The following is a 23,102-nucleotide window of genomic DNA, read 5'->3' as shown; positions in this document are numbered from 1 at the left end:
GAGCCATTCTGAAAATTAAGCAACCTTTTTATTATGATTATTCTGTCAAGGCTTGATAGACTGAGCAGTCAGAAGAAATGCTTTTTGTCAGTTACATAATTCCAGATAAAAAGATCAAAATCATTCCTACAAATACTTGTTTTTTTGCTCTACAAGTAAAGCAGAGGACATTTATTACAAGAAGAGTTATACTTCTAAGCCATCTGAATTGGTCAGTTTTCAACTAAATTTCTCATCGTCTAGTTTTAGAACTTCATAAAAGGAACTTGGAGCGGTTTTTCTGCTGCACGCTTCAGGGCCAACGCGTAAGTGTAAACCCTGGCATCCACTGCAACCCGTTCTTCTGCTATGAGTTCTGAAAAGAAATGAAAAAAATATAATTATGAGATGCTGTTAAAACTTTTCCCCTACAGAAATGTAAGTCCTTTACTAAAATGAAGATGTATAGCATTCCAGATGAATTCCTCATGCTAACACCTAAAGCTATCACTCACTCTCTCAGCTTTTTTTTGGAGATACAGTATTCTGGGATGAGAAACGCCACGAGGAGCCACGAGAAGAGAAGCTAAGGGTTTCCTGAAGCTCACGTTAGTGCATTTAATGTGTCAGAAAGCTCTTACCATCAATTCTTTGCAGCAGGTCGTTCTTTGGAAGTGAAATAACTTCCACAAATTCTAGGAGAGAAGAAAAAAAATTTATGCACCTTTAAATTGGTGAACAGTAGAGGAAGTCAACTTCAGTGTCCTCTTTCTTATAGTTCAGAAGGGAAAACAAACTGCCTTAATGCTCATCAATATCCAAAAGCTGTGAGCCTATATATTGCCAAAAAGGCCGACTAAATGGGAGAAGGCAGTGACCGGGGTTGTTAAAAAATGGGTTTGGTGGAAAGGAACAGGGCAAGAGCTGGGAAAAACAGTGCAGCTGACAGCTATGGGGGAGAAGAATCCTTCTGAAAGGAGACTTCCTTTCTGAGAGTGGAAAATACACTGCTGAAGGGGACTTTCGGTTGGCTTATACTGGTATGGTAATGGGGTGTAGATGCGTTTGAAAACCAAAAGAGCACAAAGACAAAGGGTTTGTTCTTGATGAATCTGTGTTGGCGCACACCTGCCCTGTCTTTGAGTCAGCTGTCTTTGGGGCTTGATCGACAGCTGCTGTGGATTCGGTAATTTGTATTTCCTGAGATACTGGTGCTACAGGTGCAATAATGCCCCACAGGAATGTCTAGGCCAAAGCCAATCTCATGCATGTTGATGAGGGTCAGGAGATTAACCACGCCCAAATAAAAACCAGTTTTAACTGACATTTTCTAAGTAAAACTTGCCACGTGAAGATCACACTTGACCTTACTGTCACTGTGAGTACAGCTACATACCTCCATCATCTGCAAGAAAAAAAGTAGTGAGTTAAGGATTCTGAAATACATTTGGGTTTACAACTCAAAAGCATTTTGATAGCTGACTGATCGCGCGTGACACTGTCATTGCTTCCACGTCCAAGCCCCAACTAGGAGGAATATCTAGGTTCACAAGTGCTTATGACCCTCACTGAACTTTGGCACCTAAATGTCTCATTCTGGGTGTGCCAACACCTGACACAACATCCAGGCCTCCCCAGTGAATTTAGCAAAGAAACACAGCTCTGCTTATCTAAGAGTGCCAGATGTGATTTGAAGGACGTACAGCATCTAAACCAGCTGGGGCAGAAGAGAGGCAGGGGTAGGGATAGTTCTTTTAAGGCCACTCTTTTGTTACCTTCTTGGAATTTTCAAATAAATGGTACAAAACTCACCAAGTTTTTGCTTAGGTCTTGTATTCTCAGCATCATCTCCATTAATGGTGACGCTCACGATGTGTGTCGTGCTGTTTGACAAACCTGGGTCCAAGCAGAGAGCTGCCAACAAGCACATGAAGAGGTTTATTTTTCAAAAGCAGGAGTCAAGGACCTCTCTTTTTAACAAAAGCTTTCACAGAAATTATCTGATACGATAGGAGAATGTATATTTGGCATATGTTCATGCTGGAAGACTTGTGAAAAGTTTGTTTTCACAAGTTCTTAAACGTAATGTTTCTGTAACTCTCATCTCTTTTACAGATTCCTTGCAAGACTTGTTTTCAGCACCTAGGTTTACTTTCCATTCCATAGACTGAAGATTAAACTGTAACCCAGACATCCCTTACAGACTTCCTCAGCCCATTAAAGCCTAACTCTGACATCACCTGTCTCCACCTCTCTGTCCCCAGCAAGCATCTGTACCCAAGAGCCAAGTCTCAGCTGCCATGACATTTACTTGAAATCCTCTGTAAGCTGCATCACCTTCTCAAGTTTTATTTATGATCCTCCTTTTGCCTCCATTTTATTTTATGTAGGAAGCATTGGATTGGCAATAGTCACATTCCAAAAGATATCTGGATTTACTCCAATTATTCTTCCTTCTTTCTGGTTGGAGAAGCTGGATACTGTCACCTCCCCACAGCTGACATGAGGATGACCTCCGCTCAGACTGCATCGTGCAGCTGGTGTTCCTCCCTAAGTTCACGGGTGTTGTTCACATTAAGTCCAGCAATTTAGACCTTTATACTAAAATGCCTAATCACAGCTTCAATAATTTGGTTTTTTTATAAAGCATCTTAATAGCAAAGTTTTCCACTCTAAACATCAAACTGTTGCATTAGTCCTGTATATTGAACAGGAGTTCAGCAACTGACTTGTCAAGGACCAAAGTCTCCTTGGTCCAGCCATGGGATACTACTCTCTGCTGATCTGCATAGACTTTTCTGCATAGATTTTTCCTTTAGTTTAAAGCATTTTAGACATTTAGAGTACCCATCAAAGACAGAATTAGCTTTGAAAAAATAAAAAAAAAAAAAGCAAAGACCTGGAGTACATTCAACGACTTCCCCCTTGTACCCGGTTTCTTCCTCCAGCTCTCGCAATGCAGCGCTTTCTGCAGTCTCATTTTCCTCAATAAGGCCTGTGAGATAAATATTACACAAGAACCATTTAAAAGTTAGCACTTACATCCATCCTGAGATCTAACCTGTCTTTACGAAGGAGGTGAAACATTGTCACTGCCCTATTTTTACAGAGGGATAAGCTGAGGCGTTCGGAAGGATTCCTGTTCCAGGATTCATCGTGCTGCTGCCCATGTCTCCAACTGCTTATCTACAGAAGTGTGCTGCCTTCCCAGGAAATGACAGTAATGTTCTCATGAGGGAAAGGAGCCAAAAGCTTCGGCTCTTGCAGAAAGGAGAAGTAGGGGGAAATGCAACATTCTAATAACAGGTTACTGTGCGAAATGCCTTCAGTCTGCTAACAGGAACTATGTTTATTTTGTATTCTTCATTATCAAATACTTCTATTTCTGAATAGCACGCTGAATAGCAGAGTTCACCGCGATTTTCTGGTTAGAGCTACTTCATTGATTGATGGGCCAGGCACATCTAAATACACTTAACTGTCAGCTTTATGTGACTAATCTTAATGTTTCAGTCACTTACCTGCAGGAAATTCCAAGCAGTAGCCATTAATTGGGGGTCTGAACTGTTTCACTAGGACAACGCAGTCGTAGTGGAGAGTTCTCTGTAGTACCGCTATCACTGCTACACCTACAAATAGTGAGGGAAGACAAAAGTATATAGAATTTGAGCATAGCAGAAAGCAAGAATTTAGTGCTAGATCTGGAAAGGAACCCAAGCACTGTTACTCTGAGCATTATACATTTGGATGCCTGCTTCAGAATCCCGAACGATGAATTTAAGCTCCTTATATCACACGTGGTGAGAGACAAAAGCCCAAAATGAGGTCTTCAAAGTATGCCAGCAAACGAGAGGTGCGCGTACCAAGCAAGACCAGCCTCAGCCCACCAATACCTAGGGAAGGGCTCTCTTGCCTACAGAGACTGTTTGAAGCCATTCTATGGAACGCCCTCCCACACTCCTCTCATGACTAAACCATGTCCCTTGCCCCTAACAGCAGACCCAGTTCACCAATCTGTGAGCTACTTTGTATCAGGGCATCCATCCTGTCTTTGAAATTGCTCCCTTGTTCTAAAGCGACCTTGGCAAAACACTCCGACCGGGGACGCTCTGATTCTTCAGCACTGAAGTTAGCATTACGTTAGCGCGCACTTGCTCAGGGGTACAGCAAGCTCTGCTGAGCTATTTGTTCTGCATCCTCATCCATTTAGAAAGACATCGGCTCAAAACTCTGCCCTGTGAGCTTATCAGAAGAACTTTCACAGGAAAAAATGAAAACAAAAAAAGTCACCAATGTCTTACCATCAGCTGAAACACCCTTCTTGTTGCCAGTACGCTTTACACTTTCCCAAGTTCTGTTTAACACAGAGAAAAGGAAAAATGAATACATCAAAAGGAATAATATCCATTTTATTTGTAAGTCTCCTTCTACTCTTGCTACTGTAATTTAAAAGCAAAATATACCATCACACAGTGAGGCCCCGTAAGAAAGCAGGCGGCCTTAGGCAAGCCCTGTCATGTGCTGGCACCATAAAACGTCTGCAGTATAATTTTGTTTCGCCTACTTAAAGGAGGGAGAAAGACGTAAATGACTGTCACAGAACAGACAAGTCTTATAAAAGTGATTCTGGAAAAGTGCAAAATAAAGCAATTGATATATTAAACATGTCAGATTTTGAAAGACAGTTTTGTAAGAAGACCATACGCATTCTATCTTTTATCTTGCTTTTGCATAAGGTTTATAGTGTAAGTTACTGTGAACTCTCAGCTCAGTTACTCGAGCAAATGAGGAGCGCAAAGGCAATGAAGAGTAAAGCATCTCTCTCAAAATAAGCAATGGAATGAATAAAAACCAAAAATCCACCAGCAATAAAAAACCTTTCACAAAAGCACCAATCTTTGCTATTTTTTTAAAAGGATACTTTGCTGATGAACTGGGAGGCACTACAGAAAGCAAACAGTACAGAATCTAATACATTAACGGGAGAGAAGTAAAGCTGTGGTGTCACATCTAGATAAATACAGCAAAATTAAAGCACTGAAAAGAACCGAACGGGCGTGATAATATACAAGAGGACAGTAACTTGTCAATAGTATGCAAGATCCAGCACCATCAGCAGGGCAAAAAAGCCCTTAATGAAGAACCAGAAAAGCCTCAGGATGGACTGTCCGATCATCAGTCTATTTGCACAGACAAAGTTTATGTTCATTTCTGCACAGCGTCTTTACAAGGAACAGAAAATGCAAGATAAACCAGGGTCCAATGTGCCCAAAAGGACTTAGGAGCCAAATTTGATCCCACGTGCTGACACATCTGCTAGAGTAAGATTTTTTTTTTTCTCTGAACAGTACGAACTATAAAGGAATTGCACAATAGTTCTCATCTGGTGTTGAGTAATAGGTTTGTAAAGCTCATATTCTCTAGCCTGGGGCTGGTACAATTGGGAGCGTTATAGGAATCTGAAACGCCAGAGCGGCAATTACCTGGGTTTACCAAAGGGATCAGTGTAAGTTGTTTCTTCAAGCTTCAACCATTTTCTTTCTGCAATTACCTAAAATAAAGAATTCTTTGTTAAATACATTATAAGATCAATCCCAAATATATTTGGGGGCTAAGGGGAGAAACAACACAACTATTTTTGGATTCTTCTGAAGACAAAATCACAGCATCAGAATACATGCAGGAACATGCAACAACATTCCTGTAGCTAATACGGAAAAAAAACCCCAACATTTACTCCGAGTTCTTGAATAGGAATAGAAAGTAAGTCCAGTAACTTTTCTTAACTTGACTTTTATAACGAAGTTTCAATGAATTTGGTGGGATTTTACGTACTGGAAAATCCTCATCCTTTTAGAATGATTTTACAAAGGTCATGTTTCAGCTGAGAAAGAAAAAAGGGTCACTGGTCTGCACGGACTTTAGCTACGCGGGTGATCTCATAAGTGCCCACTTACAAGAGAGCATGGCTAACAGCTAAGCATGCAAGACTGAAAACCAAACTATTTTGAAACTTTTCTTGCTGCAATCTCAGACTGTGCCCTTGTGTAAACTGCTGTTTTCTGTAACTGCGAGCAGTGATACGTACCTGCCCTTTTTAGGATTTCTGAGAGCTGCTGATTGATTGAGTGCTCGGCCTTAACATTATTACAAAATGTCTTTTCTGTGCTAAATGAGTTTATTTGCCCTGTGGTGTTTCTTCATCTTTTATGTAATTCTTTTAAAAAGGAAAAATCCCTAGGTATTAGCCCAGCAGTTTACTTCTTTTATTGTAACTTGTATTTTAAGCTTTGCTAAAGGTATAGGCAGACAAGAAGCTTGTCTCCAAAATTTTGTATCAAGCTGGCCATAGGTCTGACCACAGAAATCAGAAGTAATCGGTAAGATGAACAAACTACTTCCTATTGTCTAATGAGACACACTGCTGACAGCAACAGAACAAGCATAAGCAAGGGGAAAAGAGGATCTGGAAAAAAACCCACAACATTAAATTGTAGCAAAGGGTGGAGTCCGAGAGGCCATTCCTGTGGTTGGCACACTACAATCCTCTAGTGCAGGACAAGGAGCAAATAGGGCCCGTGTGGCCATGTAGATCTTGAAATTAAAAGTGAGAGATTCACCAACTAAAAAAAGAATACAGAGAAATGAAATGTAGTATATGATGCAGCTATAACTAGAGTACAGAAGCACAGTACGGCATCAGCTGGAGGCAGAGGCACATCAGAAACGATTCAGGTGTCCAGTAAATTATAACTGAGCTGAATGAACTCACATAATTCTTAAAATGTGTTCTTCAGAAAAATTATTTTTATAGGTAATTGAAATAATAATAGCACTCCTACGGTTGTAAACGCAGCTGCATGTATTTTTCATGTAGGAGTTCTGGTATTTATTTTGGAAAGCATAATATTTCCACGTAACAGGAACTGGAAAAGGAGAGCTATGTGTTCTCAAAAGGGCTTTCTAATGGCTTTGTGGTCACAAAACCAGAAAGGAGAATCAGGAAAGGAGAAGATGAAGTATATTATGCTCATTACAAGAAGTAATTCCGTTTGGAAGCATTCAGGTGTATTTTAAATAGCTTTGCATTCGCTCCTAAATCACTGCAGAACTAAAGTACAGGAAGATCCAAAAGAGAAATAGATGAAAATCATGTTCCATTGGTTGTCCAAGGAATGGAATATATATACTTCAGTTAAGTAAACACAGCCAAATGTTTTAACGAATTTTTTTAAACATCACAGAGAACACAAAGAACTAGATTATTGATCATGGTCCCATATTGCTGCAGCATTCAACAGAGCTGGCAGATCATTACCCCTGTCATCAAGTTACCGTTTGCTAAGAAGAAAGGGGAAAATGGCTGAAATCAGAACATCACGGTCCCCAGGAATCCTGGAGGAAAAAGAAATCCCTAGTCTATAAGAAATTAGACCTATCCAAGCTTCAAAAAGACAAAAAAAAAGAAAAAGTAAAAAGAAGGTTTTATGTGTACAAAACAAACAACATCAAACAAAGTGTCTTGTTTTTAATCAGATATTCTTAAGTACAGTTTTGGCCTCTGCTGTCATGGAGCAATAATTAAAAAGTACTACAGGACATGCAGCATAAATATTGACAATGGAAGTGTTCCACAATCCTCTAAAGTTAGGTGAAACCCTTGCTGCTAACAGCCTGCAGGGTGAGAAAACTGAAAGTTGCCAGGTTTCCCTAGAAGAAAAAGGGAATTTTGTCACCTGCCTCATCAGGTGCACAATTAAAACCTGTGGAAGCTGGCCCAGAAGCGTAACTTCGGCTTTGCTAAAACCCCTATTTAGGGCCTAAGGACAAGATGTGTTGCACTCACCATATTCAGTTTTAGAATGATTTATTTTTATTCTTTTATCTATTACTTTGATGGGCAAATAATATCTGCTTTTGCTTACAACAGCCTGACTGTGGGTTTCTGGTTCCCAGAAAAAGGAAGAAGGAAGTAAGTTCAGCTGCTACTTTCATGAAAGAAGATATTCCAACATAGTTACTCAGACCATGTAGTTACTGAAGAGTTACAGAACCACTTTCAATACTGAAAAAACTAAGTAGCTTAAAATATGTAAGATCTAATTACAAACTTCCAATGACACCAAAGAGTACAATATTCCAAAGGAGAAGAACTAAGAGGCATTATAGAAAAAAAAAAAAAGAGGATAAAACTAAAACATTACCTGCAAAAACACAGGTCTTAATAGAAAACTCAAAAAGCTTACAAAAATGAAACCCTTTATGCTTGAGAAATATTCATATTAAAAAAATACCCAAGGGAAAAAGGCATAAATATACCCCAATGATGTGAGTCTCTCCTGAAAAAGTTTTGTACCTTGCAATTTAAAGAAACTACAAGACCACGTTCATTTGAAGGAAAGAACGCTGCATAAAAGAAACTACATTTGTGTTATAACAGCATGCTGCTGTTGTCAAACCTGCCTTTAACACCAAAGATTAACTTTTAAGAATTCACTTTAAAGAGAACAGAAACAAATATAGACAGTTTAAATTAGGGTGCAAGTGCTCCTAATAAGCACCCAGAAGTACCTCCAAATTCCCTCCTCGGGACTGGATATTTTCTGATTCTGTGAAGATGCGAGCACAATATTTTTGAAAAAATCTTTCTACTTCCTTATAAACTCTTTAGAGCAGCAATTATCTAAATTCAAACCCTTCCAGAAAGCATCAAAGAAGGTACAATCCTAAATATTAAAGTAACCCTTAGCGGTTCATCCTAAAGGAACGGAAACAAGGCTGAGTTTCATGATCCACTCATTTCCAGTCTCTCAGCGGTATCAGCATTATTTCTGAACATTGAAAATAGCCTGAACAGACAATATAAGAAACAGCTGCAAAATCCTAAAATAAGAAGCTTAAAATAGTGCAACACTGTAGATTTCTCTCTCCCTTTGTTGTTATTTCGACAAAGAGAAATGCCACCTTTTTAAACTCTCTGACCATCAGGGAGAAATGTTTTGTCTATTGAATAGATTTTACAAACATACAGCATCTATAGCATTTCTAACTCTGCACTCACAAACATTCCGATCAGTCTCAAATAATCATTATTTAACAATAAAACGTGTCAAAAACCAAGCATGCTATACCTCTTCTTTAAGGACGAATTGTCTACCAGTTTTTGGAACTTCCATGGATGTCTGAGCTGCCATTTTCAGGAATGTCAGGCTTTCCCCCTCCTGTGCAAAGTCCAGATTACTATGAAACAAAGTCAATATTTGTTTTCAGAGCAAAGTTAAAAGGTTCATTCCTGCATTCTAAATTAACAAATAAAACTTGCTGGAGAAAGTTAGGGACATGTGATAGCAAGTGCAATTCAGATTTTCAGCTCCACCTGATGGTTTCAGAGTCAAATAATTCAAAGGAGAAGCGGAGGTTTGGGTCAAATCCCTGACTTACATAGTTGCAATGGCCCTATCAGCTGCCGAGTAGCTATGCTGGCTGAAGACACCCTCATAAACTATTCAGAGGTCAGACACATGTAGAGAGAAAATTGATTTATTTTAGTCAAATTGTTTCATTCTGATCTGGGTGAACTGCTCTGTCAACACAGCATCACCACCACAGGACTACGTGCTCAACTATGAAAGTGGAAAAAAATCTTACACCAAGAGGACTTTGGGGGTAAAAATTATCTGCTATTGAGAAAGAATCAGAACTAGAACCTACCTCCACCTTACACACATCACAAATAAACACATAAATGACTCAATCCTTCCCCAGAAAAACCAAGGTCAAAAAGCCACCCCTGTGTTGCAAGTCTAAGTGGCACGTGGAGTTAGCGTGACCAAAGCATGTCAGTCTCTCTTACTGGGAATGATGTGGCTAACACCGTGCAAAAGGCAGCTGAATATATGCCCAAAGCCAGGCTCTGCACCTGCAGCTCAGTGCCTCAGCTCGCATCCTAACACTCCCTAGGAAGATAAGATCGTCCTCTCACTCTCTCAATCCATTTCTAGCTGAAAGGCACACCAGGCAGTAGAAAAATATGATGCCTTAGAGATTTACCATTAGTCCCCTGTCTCACTGTGGAGCTACAGGGCACTTCTAGCACAGAAACCCTTATCCTAAGGAAGCTCATCTCTGATATTATGTTGTAATACTGAAGTCCTGAAAATCAGCATGAATCATAAGCAAAAAGACAGTGCAAAGAAGTAAACCAATTTAAACACCAGGAGAGACGAGATAATCTTAAAGATCTCTATCGCTCAGCACTGATGGTCAAAAACTTTCCATAAAGTCAACAGGAATCTTTCCATTGACCTCAAAGAGGGTTTAGTACGGCTCTGTGGGGTCTCTAGCAATGAACAATGCCAGAAGTGTGTAATCACCACCTCTGTCAAACTCAGTTTTAGCACTTTCATTTTTTACTTCATCTTTACCCTTTTATGATAACATCTGCTGCACACTTGTGAAACATTTAAGAGCATGCAGCAAAATCAGCCTCCTTACATATAAGATTTGCATTTAATTCCACAAAGTAGTTAAGAGGAATAGGTATACAAAATATTTCTGGTTATCAGCAGGATTAAATCTAACGTACATAAATCAATTTCCTCAGTATGTACACAGGGCAGGCTCTTTATTACATGCCCTGTATGTACACAGGGCAGTCTTGTTGGATGAAACAGACCATAGTGGTCAATCATTCAAATTGTCTTTATGTAGCATAAATCCTAAAAAGGAACCCTGACTTATTAAATCCAATTCTGTTCTTTCAAAACCATTTTATATGATGCTTTCTTGAAGCAATGAAGTTCCATCTTGAAACTACATAGGTTTACTATCTACCTTATTACTAGGTGAAAAACTTCTAGAACCTCACTTGCTTATCTTCCAATTTCTATCCCGCATTAGTTCAGTTAGCTGTTACCCATTTGCTCTTGAACCAGCAATGTCTCAAACTCTCTTCACTTGAGATTTAAGAGCTGTGGCTGGACAATGGCCATGGTATCTTGCTGTGGCTCTAAAATACAAGGTAGAGGCTTTCCACCAAACTTAAGCAAATGCACAGCCCAGCATAGCAGTTCCTAGAGGTTCCTGGTCATCCAGAGGAAACACTCAAAGGAGGCTCTGTGTGATACCTGAAGTATTCAGCTTTAAAAATATAAAAACTTCACATGCCTAGTTACAACAAAATCAACCCCTATATTTGGAAAGGATTATAGCCTTTTTGATTGACAATATAAACATATCAAGAGTGTAGATACTGAACCATATCTTTGTTAAACTTTTTTTTTTTTTGATCGGGCCAAATAAGTCTTCCTCTTTTCGTCTCCCCTCGCAGGAAATCCTGTTCCATTGATCGTACTAATCCTTCTACATAAGTAGAAGTGGAAGCTTGCAAGTATCAGCATATCATTCTCAAACGTGGATTACCACAATTGAACCCTAAATCCCACAAGCAGCTATAGTAATGGTTTGTACAACAGCATGGATACTTACCTATATCAGTTAGAAGTACATACTAGAAACCTCATCTCATGGCAGAAGCTCTTTTGAACACAGCTTGCTCTCTTCGGCAGCAGAGAGAGTCAAGGATGGCTTGCAACTTAAAATAACAAAAAATTATCAGCTTCAGCGTTAGAATTATCACTAAAATCTAAAATAGATGAAAATGAGAGACTCATCTATCTCAGATTCTGTAGTTTTCATCTCCTCCACAAGTGGGTGCAATAACTCTATGTATGACTGACATTTTTTAAAGTTCCACCAAAAAAGTAATTTTTTCCAAATTCTGTTGACTGTACAGAAGTGAGAATTTCTGCTGTTAGAAAACTGAAATACCATTTGGTTAAATGAAGGCTGCAACTCCGGTATCTCACATTAGTCATGCTGTCAAGGGTGGCAACACCTTTTTTTCATAAAATTAGCTGCAACTGAAAATTAAGACTACAATGTTAGGTTTCAGAATAGACCTTGTCTCGTAGCCCTCACACCGGAAGGTTCTTCCATCTCATAAAATTACCACTGCATCATCTGAGTTATGAAATGCAACACAGCTCACGCAGCAGCCTGGGAACCTGACTTACGATTACATTAACTCTAAGAATATAAATTTTTACTAGTTAGCAGTGCAGTCTTAAGAATATGTCAAAGTGTCTGCATTTATCATCCTTCTTAGCATGAATCAACAGCACTTGAACTACAAATCATGGGGAAAAAAAGAATTTGGTCTGCTTTTACCTTCTCTGATGATTTTTGTGGCTAGTATTACAGGCTACTGCTGGCAAATCATGCTATTTGTTCCATTTATTTCATGTGGCGGTCACACTCAGACCTGAAAAAGGCATACCATTTATAAAAGGTCTAACTTTATTCCCGTTGCTCATTCCTTTATTGAGTGGCTTCCTTTCAAGGCAATGTCCAATCATTCTACAGTTTCCAAATTATCCTTCCCAGGAGTTAAAATCTTAAGCCAACTGAGGCTTGTGAATCAGCTTAAAGTGCAGCCAAGCTACCAGGGCTTTACATTAACCTATCCAAGTCATGATAGATGGATTAACTTTTCTAAATCACTTCTCAAAAGGCATTCTCCGATCCAAACTACACAACCAGATTTAATGGAAGCTCAGCAATGGGTCCTAAGCCAAGCTCAAGATAAAACAAAATACAGGGTTTCTTATAAAGAATGTGCAGCCCTACTTGAGGAGAGAGAAGCTCTGTCGCTGCAGAGCTCCGTTATAATGCTGGAGAGATGAAATCACAGAATGGTCGGGGTTCAAAGGGACCTTTGGAGATCATCTAGTCCAACCCCCCTGCCACAGCAGGGTCACCTAGAGCAGGCTGGACAAGAATGCATCCAGGCGGGTTTTGAACATCTCCAGAGAAGGAGACTCTACCACCTCTCTGGGCAGCCTGTTCCAGTGCTCTGACACCCTCAAAGTAAGTTTTTCCTTATGTTCAGGCAGAATTTCCTGTGTTCCAGCTTGCGCACACTGCCCCTTGTCCTATCGCTGAGGACCAGTGAAAAGAGTTTGACCCCATCCTCTTGCCACCCAACCTTTTGGTATTTATAAGCATTGATAAGATTCCCTCTCAGTCTTCTCCAAGGTAAACAGCCCCAGGTCTCTCAGCCTTTCCTCATAAGAGAGCTCCATTCCCTTCATCATCTTTGTAGCCCTCCGCTGGACTCTCCCCAGTAGTTCCCTGTCCTTCTTGGACCGGGGAGCCCAGAACTGAACGCTGTACTCCAGATGTGGCCTCACCAGGGCAGAGTAAAGGGGGAGGATGACCTCCCGCGACCTGCTGGCCTCGCTCTCTTTAATTTGCCCCAGGAGACCATTGGCCTTTTTGGCCACAAGGGCACATTGCTGGCTCATGGCCATCCTGTCATCCACCAGGACTCCCAGGCCCCTCTTTACAGAGCTGCTTGCCAGCAGGTCAGCCCCTAACCTGTACCAGTGCATGGAAATCCTACACAAGCACATGCAGAGCAAGAAAGCAAAGTCTGCTAGGCGGGGGAAAAACACTGCCAGCTCCCCTAAGGCCACCCATGTTCTCCAGGTAACGGCCTGGAAACCCCCCCCGCTTGGGCCACGTACACGTACGGGGCCGGGAGAGCGGCCCGGCAGCTGAGGGGAGCCGCTGCCTCAGGCGGGTGAGGTGGGGTGAGGTCGGAGGCGGCCGGGCGGCACCGGGACCGGGACCGGGCGGCGCTGAGGTGAGGTGAGGCGAGGCAGCGGCCGTGTGCAGCGCTGAGGCGGGGCCGTGTGACTCCGCGGCGTGTGCAGCGCCGATGGCGGGCCGGGTGGCGCCCAGAGCTGAGGGGAGGAAGGTTCCAGGCGGAACGGGAGCTTCCGGGAGCGGTGAGGGGGGAAGCGGGCCGGACCGGACCGGAGCGGACCGGGTTGAGTGAGGTGGAGGATGAAGAAGGAGCAGGTGGTGCACTGCCAGTTCTCCGTGTGGTACCCGCTCTTCAGGGCCGTCACCATCCGCAGGTGAAGGGAGCGGTGTGGGGCTGGGGGCGGCTGGGCCCTGGCGGTGGGGCTGTGTGGCCTAGGCCGGGAGAAGTGGGGGGAGGTGGGGCGTAGGGGAGTTGTGGGGGGCTGGGCTGGGTTGGAAACGGACTTGTGTTGGGTGAGATACAGGGGACCTGCGTGGTATAGGGATGGAGGTGGGGAAGGCTTGATCAAGCTGGAATTCCAGGAGCTGGGGGCTCGTCCCTACACCCTGAGGGGGTGTTTTGGGCAGGCCAGGCACCCCTGCCCTCCTGGTGGGACTGAACACCAGCTGGTAGCCGTATCGCCACTTTTCCCACTCGGTTGCTTAAGGAAACTGAAGCTCAATGCACCCAAACCAAGTGACTGACTTCATTTTTCTGTGTATTTCTGGGAGCTGGAGCAAATTCTGCAGTTTCTAAGGTGCTGCTGCAGGTCACGAGATGTTTAGGAGAACTACTGGTAACTCAGGGAAGTCAAGTGTAAGATAGTTGCTCTGTTGGATCAAAAAGTACTGACATCAGGCTTTTAGTAATCAAAGCATTTAATCTTTTATGTTTTTTAGTGTTTAGCTCATGCATATTTTTAGTAAGTTTAGTGATAGTATTGCATTTTTGGAACATTCAGGTGGTATAGGCATATTTTGGCTTGTATCTCAGAAGGGAAACCTTCAATTCAAGCAACATGTTGTCTCCTTCTCACTGGCCACAGACACTCTTCCTTTGAATGTCTCAGAGCTTTGAAGGAGTGGGGCATTTTTGTGCGTTTCATCTAAAATTGTTGACTTCTCTTCCTCTGCTTTCCTGGAGGGAAAACAGGCATTGCTTTTTGGGAAGGGATGAAAGGGGAGAAAGAGAAATGGGTTTTTTTCATAGTATTAGGGAATAAAACATACAGTTATTGAGGTATGTTCTATAGTAAAAAACCTAATTATTTTTATTTAAGTCTTGTTATGATTTTAATAAGTAATATTAATAATAAATTATTAAAGAATTTCTCATGTTTCTTCCAGTGTTATACTTCCTCTACCAGATAATGTGAAAGAATATTTGCTGGATGATGGAACACTTGTGGTTTCCGGAAGGTAAAGCCTGTTTTCCCCTCACCCTCCGAGTATTAATACTATTTTATATTCACAGCGCTATTTTGTATACACGTATTATATTCTGCCTAACGAATTTTTAAAATTTGACTGGTCTGGCTGCAGTAAACCTCATAGGGTACGAGCATGTGAATAGGCTAACTGTTGTTAGTAAAATTTGACTTGCTGGTGCGTGCTGCAGATCCTAAAATCTGTGTAATATGCTTCATTCTAAACCAAGTGGAGGCAGTTCCTTCATTTTTTCTCTGCCTTTCCTTGCGAAGTCTACCAGTCTCTGGGGTGCACAGCCTGCTGGTTTGTCTTTGGTTGCTTTGATATGGTTAGCTCCAGTTCAGAGGCTTGACCTGCCCCATGCCATTCACATGCCTGCTGCCTTATCCAGGGGTGAAGTGACATTACCTGGGTTTAATTCTCAGTAAGATAAGCTATATATAAAATCTTAGTAATTACTGAGTTTGTATAATCATGTGCATACATATAATCCATGCATGAGACAAGGCTGGATGTCCTGTGTGTATTCCTATGCCAAGATTTTGGATGGAGAAGAATGAGGTGGATAGATATGAGAAACAGTTGGAAAGAACCCAGGCCTTGTTCTTTGCTTTCTGCTTAGAATCTCACTGTATGGCTTCCTTATAAAATGATTATTGCATCTTGTTAATGATCAGACTCAGAAATCAGTCCACACTCCATCATTTCCTAACTGGTAGTTTGCATCTCACAGAGCAGCCAATTAGGCTGTGAGTGTAAGGGAGTTGTGTCTAATTTCTTTGGAATCAATTGATATGAAATTGAAGCTGTTTAAACACCTTGTAAGGATGAAAGGTGTCTCTTAATTTTAATATTTTTTTTAATAAAAGGTATGCAGAAAATCAGAATTGTTTTTTTAAACCATTTTGGATAAGAAGTAATATTGTCACCTGCTTCTGCAGAATTGTGCAACTTATTTAGCAGCAGCCACTTATTTTTCAATAAGCCTTCAGAAAAGCTGAAACTGAGGGTTTGACTTTACAGCTGTGTTATACAAACAATTTCTGCTGTTTTCAATGGAGTAATGGCCAGCTGTATAATTGACTTATATTTTTTAAGACGTTTCCAATTTAAAATTCCTTTTAGAAACCTGTTTTTCTCTGAGTTGAACTTTCTTAGTGAGAAGTTAATGTGATCTTGTAGTCAAGGCCAAGATTGCTTTTAATCTTCAGTGAATCGATATCTGACCTCCTGATTTCATAAACTGAATTGATAGTTTAATCCCTAGGGAAGTGCATTAAGGGGCTGCGGAGACTTAGCTTGCTGAAGAGTTGACTTTTGGCAGGGATGCGCATTTGAACTTACCCTGTTTGAGATGCTGATTTGCTGTGAATAAGTCTTTTTTGAGAGCTTGGTCTTCTCCTTTAAGATCTTCACGCTTAGTTATATTGGCTCAAGAACTTCAAAAGTCCTAAAATTTCAAGGGAATATTTGCAGTCAAGTGCTTTCTCCTAGATTTGCTACTGTTTGCAACAACAGATCTCCTGTCCAGAAAAAGGAACTTTTCAGGAAAAGCCTAATGACTATGTATTCACTTTCCGTGGAATCTTTTCTGTGTGTGGACATTTTCTTTTCAGAAGCAGAAATTCACAGGTCAACACCTGAAACTCAAATTTTATAAATTTTTACTTGGAAAAGGAGTGTGGAGGCAGAGCATAATTCAAACTGAGCTTTTTTTTTTTTTAAAAAAAAAGATTGTATATTTTGTGCTTCTGTTAGAATTGGAAAAGAGTGATTAAGGGTGTTGAAAAGCTTCAATTATGGCTTTTTCAGAGCAGAAAGTGATCTGCTAATTTGAAAGAAGCAAAGTGTTTTGGGTAGGACCCAAGTCTAATGCCAGGGTGTTCAGTCTTCAGTTTTCTGTACCGGCTCGCTCTGATTTTTTCTGTGCCAGGGGTTCTGAGTCTTAACCTCCTTATGAAAACAACAGCTGGTAGATGCTGTGGAAATGTAATGTATATGGTCAAGTCAAATTCCAGTGCTTAATTTTCTTTCATGCTAATTTTTTGTTTTAGAGAAGACCCACCAAGTCATGCTCAGGAGAGAAGTGATGACGCAGAGGAAATACAGGTCAGTATAAAATGCAACTTAATGTCAAATTTCTTGAGGAAAAATACAAACATGTAACCTTTTCTGCATAATTTATAGGTGAGGAGAGTACTTCACAAAAACAATAATCTCTGGTAGCTGCCTTGAAAAACTTAAAAACATTATTTATACTGTGACATTAGGGAAGGTTTAAAATGTTTCTATGCTCTTTCACAGAAGAATTTTTTTTTTTTATTTCTTGATAAATACATTTGTAATAATGAGTAGGGAATGTTGAAGGATGTTGGAATTGAACTTAATGCTGTTTCATGCCCTGAAAATTAGGAGGAGTATGTTTGGAGGAGTTACTTCAAGAACCAATGAACTTCTCTGAGGCCATAATAGCTCAGAAGGGTATTTCAGAAGAAAAAGGCTGGAAAATATTGTAAACGCAAAGTGACAGAAGGCAGAAAAAGGAGATGAAAAAGAAATACAAGTGAAACTAATGAATCATAGGTCTAAGGATGGAAATGCTGGAGCTGGATGCAAGCTCTAGACAGGGAAGACTGTTGAGTTCTGAAATGTCCAAGTTTGTGATATAAATCACTATTAAAATATGTAGGGGTTGTCTTTTATCCATGTGTTAGAATAGTGCTTCTGCTGAATATATAGTATTTTTCCTGTCTTAATTTACAACCGTAATAATTAGAGGATGGTGATGTTACGCTACAGGAGCTCCAGGGCAATAATTTGATCTACATGTTGTGGGAAGCCATAAAGCCATATGAATTCTGATGTTCTCAGCAATGATAAAGGATGTCTCGGGAAACCAGTAACTTTTGATTTGTTTTTATTTTTAACAGTGGTCGGATGATGAGAATACTACAACACTTAAGGTAAAAAGCCTAACATGTGGGTTTGTCAGCTGTATCCTTTCTGCAACCTTGTGATAGAAACTTGTTGCCAGTTAGAGATATCTGTTGCTGTGTTTAACATTTTTTCAGACCATTCTAGACAGATGGCAGTGTAAATGTCTGTAACTTTTAAAAAGTTTTGCTGGCTTAATTTTATTTCGCTAAAAATAAAATGCCTTTCTTCATGCCCAACAATCACACACGTGTTAGACTATAGGAAATGAACTGAAGTATGGCTCTAAATATAGCTGTCTTTCATTTTCACCACTTTGAATATCTCCCAATTACTTAATCAGACTGGAGGCAGAAGAAATGAAGCCCCTGCAGCTCAATTTTCACAGCTCTTCTTACACCTGTGCCATTATTTCCTCCGAAGTACATTTCTTTCTACCATCTTTCCGCCCCCCGTCTTTATGCTGTCCTTTCACCGTGCCTCACTTAGAATCAGGATCATGATGGATACGAATCAGGCTTCCATGGTCTTTTTTTACATCTTTTTTGAAACTTGCTGTTGCCCTATCGTTGTCAGAGTTAATATACCTGTGTCACTTGTCTGCCATTGATACTATTACTTCAGTCCTGTTGGCTCCCTAATGTTCAAATAAGTGTTGAATTGCTCACATTGGATTAGGTGCAATATAAACACAGCCCTGCTTTGGGCTGTGCATAGCGCAGAATTTATAGCCTAGATTTTAAAACTAATACGTGCCAGATTTTCACACACTAATAACTTCAGTTCAAATATGTAAGCTTTGATAAAGTAGATGCCTTAGATTGTAAATTATTCAGAACGAGGATGATTTTGGTATCCATCTTATCTTCTGTGAAGCTCATGTTAATGTTGCTAAAGAAATAATATCAGACTTTTGAATCAGGTTTCACTGTAGTGTACAACGCAATAAGGGAATACATAATCGAGAGGTCTGATACCCATCAGAAGGGTATAGGCCATGCAATTTCAGTTTAGCTAGGTGAGCATTACGTACTGTGTGTGGATTGCAGCTTTACAGCTAATGTTTTACTGGGGCTGGCTGGGATAAAGTTAACTTTCAGCTGTTGCTGAACAGTGTTTGCATAGTGTCAAGGCTTCTCTTTTCCCAGTCTGCCCCATGCCCCTCCCCAGTGACTAGGCTAGGGGCAGGCAAAAGAAAGAGAGGGGACAGGGCCAAGGCAGCTGACCCAAATTGTCTTAAGGGATATTCCATACCATATAATCTCATGCTCAGTAATAAAAGCTGGGTAGAGGAAGAAGAGGGGTGTTTCAGCCTCCAAGGTGGCTTTTGTTCAGGAACAGGGCTTTGTCTTTCGCTAAACCTGGAGCTTTGAAAATGGTTAATAATGAACATGGTTTGTGCCCATTGCTAGTTCCTACAAGAATACACTTACGTTTGGTCAAAGAAAGAGACTAAAAGTAGAATTTCACAATGTGCTCTTTACCATCTCGTAAATTTGGTAGATGATTGCTCTGAAGACTCCATCCACAGCAAATATGCTTTCTTTACCTGAAAACTGGGGACTACTCTGAGGCCAGCGAGTGAACAGAAATAGTCTTCTGTGCTTTTAAGTGTTGCCTGTTAGCCCTTTGACAGTGGTGAAGAGAGTGAAGAAACAGCCTGTGTAGAATGCAGAAGGGTGGGGAGCTTCATCTGGAATTACCACAAGAGATGAGAATGGATAAGTGGCACTGTGGAAGTTGAACAGGGAGACACTAAGGGAACATAATGTGTAAAGAATAGTGGGACTGGCTGGAGAAGTGCTTCTGCGTTCACTGTCAGCCTAGGGCATTCACATCTTACTAACGATAAATCCCAGGTTATAGTTCTCCATTGGTTTCTTGTCTCAGGGAGCAGTAAGGTTGGCTGTGGTTGTGATTATTCTGATTTGGTGACCCACCTGAGTTGTCAGGTAGAATTTGTTTCGCTTGCTCTTTCTATATTCTGAAGAACAATTAGAATATAGGATTATAGAAAATTCTGTTTAAAAAAACTTGCATTAACATTGACGGTTGCAAAGTCAGGCATTCAGAATTTAAGGAATGTTAGAATCTAGCTTGTTTATGCCGCCTTAGAGCTATCCTCTTGTGTATGTTTCTTCACTTGTAGTAATCGAATGACATGATGGTAACATTTCCCCAGGGAGGCTTAGTATGTGCTGGTATTACGTGTATAGTATGACTCCTGACTTCTGTCAAAACAAGAGGAAATTGGATCAGAATGCAGTGGCTGAAGAGTTTTACTTCTTGCGGGAACAATTTCTAGAATTGACTGAAGCTCTGAATATAAAGTAAGACAATATAAGTGCTTTTTCAGTTTTTCAAGTGTAGTTTCCCATGGAGACTAGGTAATGTACTAAGGAAAGATTCAGAATGTTCAGTCTAAGCCACTGCACTAAAATGTGAGAGGGTTTTTCTAGGTATTTGCGTTCGGGGGGGCTGCAGAAGGAGGATGCCAAAATGGATGAACCTTTTTTGATCACTTGTGTGGCTATGAGGGCTTTGTTGTTTTAGAGACATGGATTACCTTTAGCCTAGAAGTTATCTTTGAGCTGAGTTTGAAAATACTCAGGCAGAAACGTGTTCTTATATACTCTTTGTGATAAATCCTATTACATGAAGAATCTTTGACATATGCCTGAAAGACTTTCATATTATTTTAAAGGTCAGCAATATGTTTTTTTTCTATTGCACCACATTCAGAGTGGAGTTTATAGCATCCTGAGGAGTTTTTTTTCCCCTGTTATGTTTACAATATTGACAATGTTCTTTACAAGACAAGGTTTTCTAGTCCAACCCATACCTTTCTAGTGTGTCCTCTGTTTTGATGGAAGATATTGTTAAGGAGCTACTTTAAGATCTAATTTAAGACCTGATTAGTTAAAGTATTACTAACAACACTTTGTAAAACTAAAGCTTAAATGAAGAGCTGTCACTCAAATTGCTTATGAATTGATTTATTTACTTTTATTACACTCTGCACCTAAATGCAACTAAGGAACTATTACAAAACAGAACTGGTCTCTTTCTACCTTCTAATGCTTTGACAAATGTTGTAGCATTCTGTATCTTAGATTTTTTACAGAGATGCTTAATTCTAAACAAACTATTTTAGAAAGTTTGTTTTTAAATCTTCTAGGATCTTGTTTGTATACGGTAATCTACCATCAGGTATAAACCAAGAAGTACGTGTTTAAGGTCTGTTTATTTGACTTGCATGTTTTCCAGCTGTTGCAGTTTTCATGATGAATGTTGTGAGTTTTCAAGTTTTGCCCTTAAGTTCATGGAATCTTGCTAAGAATGAGAGTGAACACTGGAAACATATTTTCAATTTTCTCTGATTGAAAGAACGTCAGAGTTGATTCTTAAGTTATTTATTTCTACAAATACATTATTTTTGTGGGGTGCTTGGTTGCTGATTTTGGATACGTCCTTCTATCATATGCATTTCTAATGGTATTTAGAAGGTGTCTACACTTCACTATTAAATGTATTGAAACTGATATTTTTATTGTTCTTTCTTCAGGCACCAGAATTTCCTGAATTCACAGCTAAAGTTCAAGAAGCAATAAGTTCCTTGGGTGGTAGTGTTTTTCCTAAACTTAACTGGAGTGCTCCAAGGGTAAGAATGCTGTCTCCCAAAACTTGTAACCGATGTTATCACAAAGATTTTTTGGTTTGTTTTATCTTAATGCCTTGGAAAGTAGAAGAGACTAGTGCTTCTGATGAAGGAAGAAGTGATAGATGAGATATCAGTGAAGCAAATTGTTCTGGTAAATTAGAAGCTAGATGGTGGAATGTTTGGTGAGGCTGATGCAAGACAGCCCTGTCTTTCTTACATAAAACCCTTGATCCTTGTCACGGATAACAGTATGATGGTGAGACTCTTGTCGTTTAGGATACTAGTTGAAAACTTTGCCTGGGATAAAGATTAAAAACCCCACGTTTTTAAAAAAACAAACAAGCAACTTCCCTCCAGTTATTTTTAGGTACTTTAACTATGCCTTAAGAATGAGTGCACCTAAATGTTTTTGTATCGTATTCTCAAGGGAAGCTTGTGTTCAATCAAGCATTCCAAGAAAGTGCCTGGAACCAGTAAGGCAAAAACTTGGTTTTTGAAATGGATTTGCTCTGCTTTCAACAGAGGATTTGTAAGAAAAGCAATAACTATTGTGTCTCTTGTAACAGCTAATGAAGTTTTCCTCGGAATAAAAAAATAATTTTCTACATGTATTTCAAATGTTGCGTAATATTTATATAGATCTGCAGCTTGCGTTCCTTCCTGCTAGTAAAGGTGCATTTTTGTATAATCTTTTTTTTGTTTAGGATGCCTACTGGATAGCAATGAACAGCTCTCTGAAATGTAAAGCTCTCAGTGACATCTTCCTCCTCTTCAAGAGTTCAGACTTCATTACGCGTGACCTCACTCAGCCGTAAGTAGATTTCTAGCAGACAATCTTATATATACCCAGTCAAAAAAAAAACCAAACCCACCTTGCTGAGGGTAACGTTTCAGTTCTTTTGAAAGATCTTACTCTTTACTGTACAGAAATGATAAATATCTGGTACAAAAATACATATTTATGTTTAAAAGTTGTTCAGGTACAGCAATCGGTTAGTTGTTCTTTGAAGCTCCTTTCACCCCTTCCCTCCTTCTTTGTCTCCCTCCACTGTGCAAAAATAAATGCCAGGTCCAATTTAGTGCAGAGAATTGCGAAGCAAATCCTCTTCACCGTTACTTACCATGAGCGAGTCTTTCCTAGTAACCGGAGTTGTTTACCTAGCTTCAGTCAACAAGAGAGGAGCAGCCTCCATTTTATTCTTATATTAATTCACTTGATTTTAATATGCAAATGAGTGAAAAGCAAAACAGGAAGACATTGTATTAAAGTAGTACATGCGAAATGACGCTATGAACTAAGACCATTTTTATCGAGTTGCTTTCCAGAGCAAGTGATATTTTAATCTTGGGGTTTTTTTGCCTTTCTGCCCCTCTTGGCATTTACTTGTTTCTACCTACCTTATTGTTGCCGCTTCTCGTGGTAACATAGCACGACTTTACCAAAGCTTCAAAT

At 40.1% G+C, this 23,102-nt stretch overlaps 2 protein-coding genes across 6 annotated transcripts in view; one reads left to right on the top strand and one right to left on the bottom strand.

Annotated features, from left to right (window-relative positions):
- Positions 1-6: 6 nt before the first annotated feature.
- Positions 7-13,721, bottom strand: NUDT5 (nudix hydrolase 5). 3 transcript variants are annotated; one of them, XM_054188601.1, is made up of 11 exons: positions 13,566-13,717; positions 12,208-12,301; positions 11,467-11,572; positions 9,111-9,219; positions 5,463-5,530; positions 4,281-4,333; positions 3,501-3,608; positions 2,879-2,974; positions 1,783-1,893; positions 621-674; positions 7-355 (listed from the first exon to the last, which is right to left on the bottom strand). In XM_054188601.1, coding segments are annotated over exons 4-10 (501 nt in total). In that variant the 5' UTR covers positions 9,174-9,219; positions 11,467-11,572; positions 12,208-12,301; positions 13,566-13,717; the 3' UTR covers positions 7-355; positions 621-672. The 3 variants fall into 3 exon arrangements, with proteins under 3 accessions (XP_054044576.1, XP_054044575.1, XP_054044577.1); XM_054188600.1 differs by lacking the exon at positions 12,208-12,301 and having other exon boundaries at positions 13,566-13,721; XM_054188602.1 differs by lacking the exon at positions 13,566-13,717 and having other exon boundaries at positions 12,208-12,542.
- Positions 13,722-13,793: 72 nt separating this feature from the next.
- The window catches only part of CDC123 (cell division cycle 123), a 35,566-nt gene continuing 26,257 nt past the window's right edge, over positions 13,794-23,102 (top strand). The window contains exons 1-6 of one of the 3 annotated variants that reach the window (XM_054188598.1): positions 13,794-13,961; positions 14,974-15,045; positions 17,109-17,163; positions 17,985-18,017; positions 21,554-21,649; positions 22,354-22,460. In XM_054188598.1, coding sequence (XP_054044573.1) covers positions 13,888-13,961; positions 14,974-15,045; positions 17,109-17,163; positions 17,985-18,017; positions 21,554-21,649; positions 22,354-22,460 — 437 coding nt within the window. In that variant the 5' untranslated portion in view covers positions 13,794-13,887. The remainder of the gene's footprint in view (positions 13,962-14,973; positions 15,046-17,108; positions 17,164-17,984; positions 18,018-21,553; positions 21,650-22,353; positions 22,461-23,102) is intronic. The other 2 variants (XM_054188596.1, XM_054188597.1) reach the window with 2 other exon arrangements.

This window comes from Rissa tridactyla, chromosome 1, assembly GCF_028500815.1.
Source record: "Rissa tridactyla isolate bRisTri1 chromosome 1, bRisTri1.patW.cur.20221130, whole genome shotgun sequence".
NCBI lineage: Eukaryota > Metazoa > Chordata > Aves > Charadriiformes > Laridae > Rissa > Rissa tridactyla.
This window is presented reverse-complemented; position numbering and strand designations above follow the sequence as displayed.

Bases quoted from the DNA above. Each gene is read 5' to 3' on its own strand.
- NUDT5 (XM_054188600.1), bottom strand. From the start codon at position 9,173: ATGGCAGCTCAGACATCCATGGAAGTTCCAAAAACTGGTAGACAATTC. The intron at 2,975-3,500 runs GTAAGTGACTGA...TTTATCTCACAG, and splicing joins CTGCTTGGAATTTCCTGCAG to GCCTTATTGAGGAAAATGAG. The intron at 1,894-2,878 runs GTCTTTGCTTTT...GCTTGTTGGCAG, and splicing joins AGTCGTTGAATGTACTCCAG to CTCTCTGCTTGGACCCAGGT.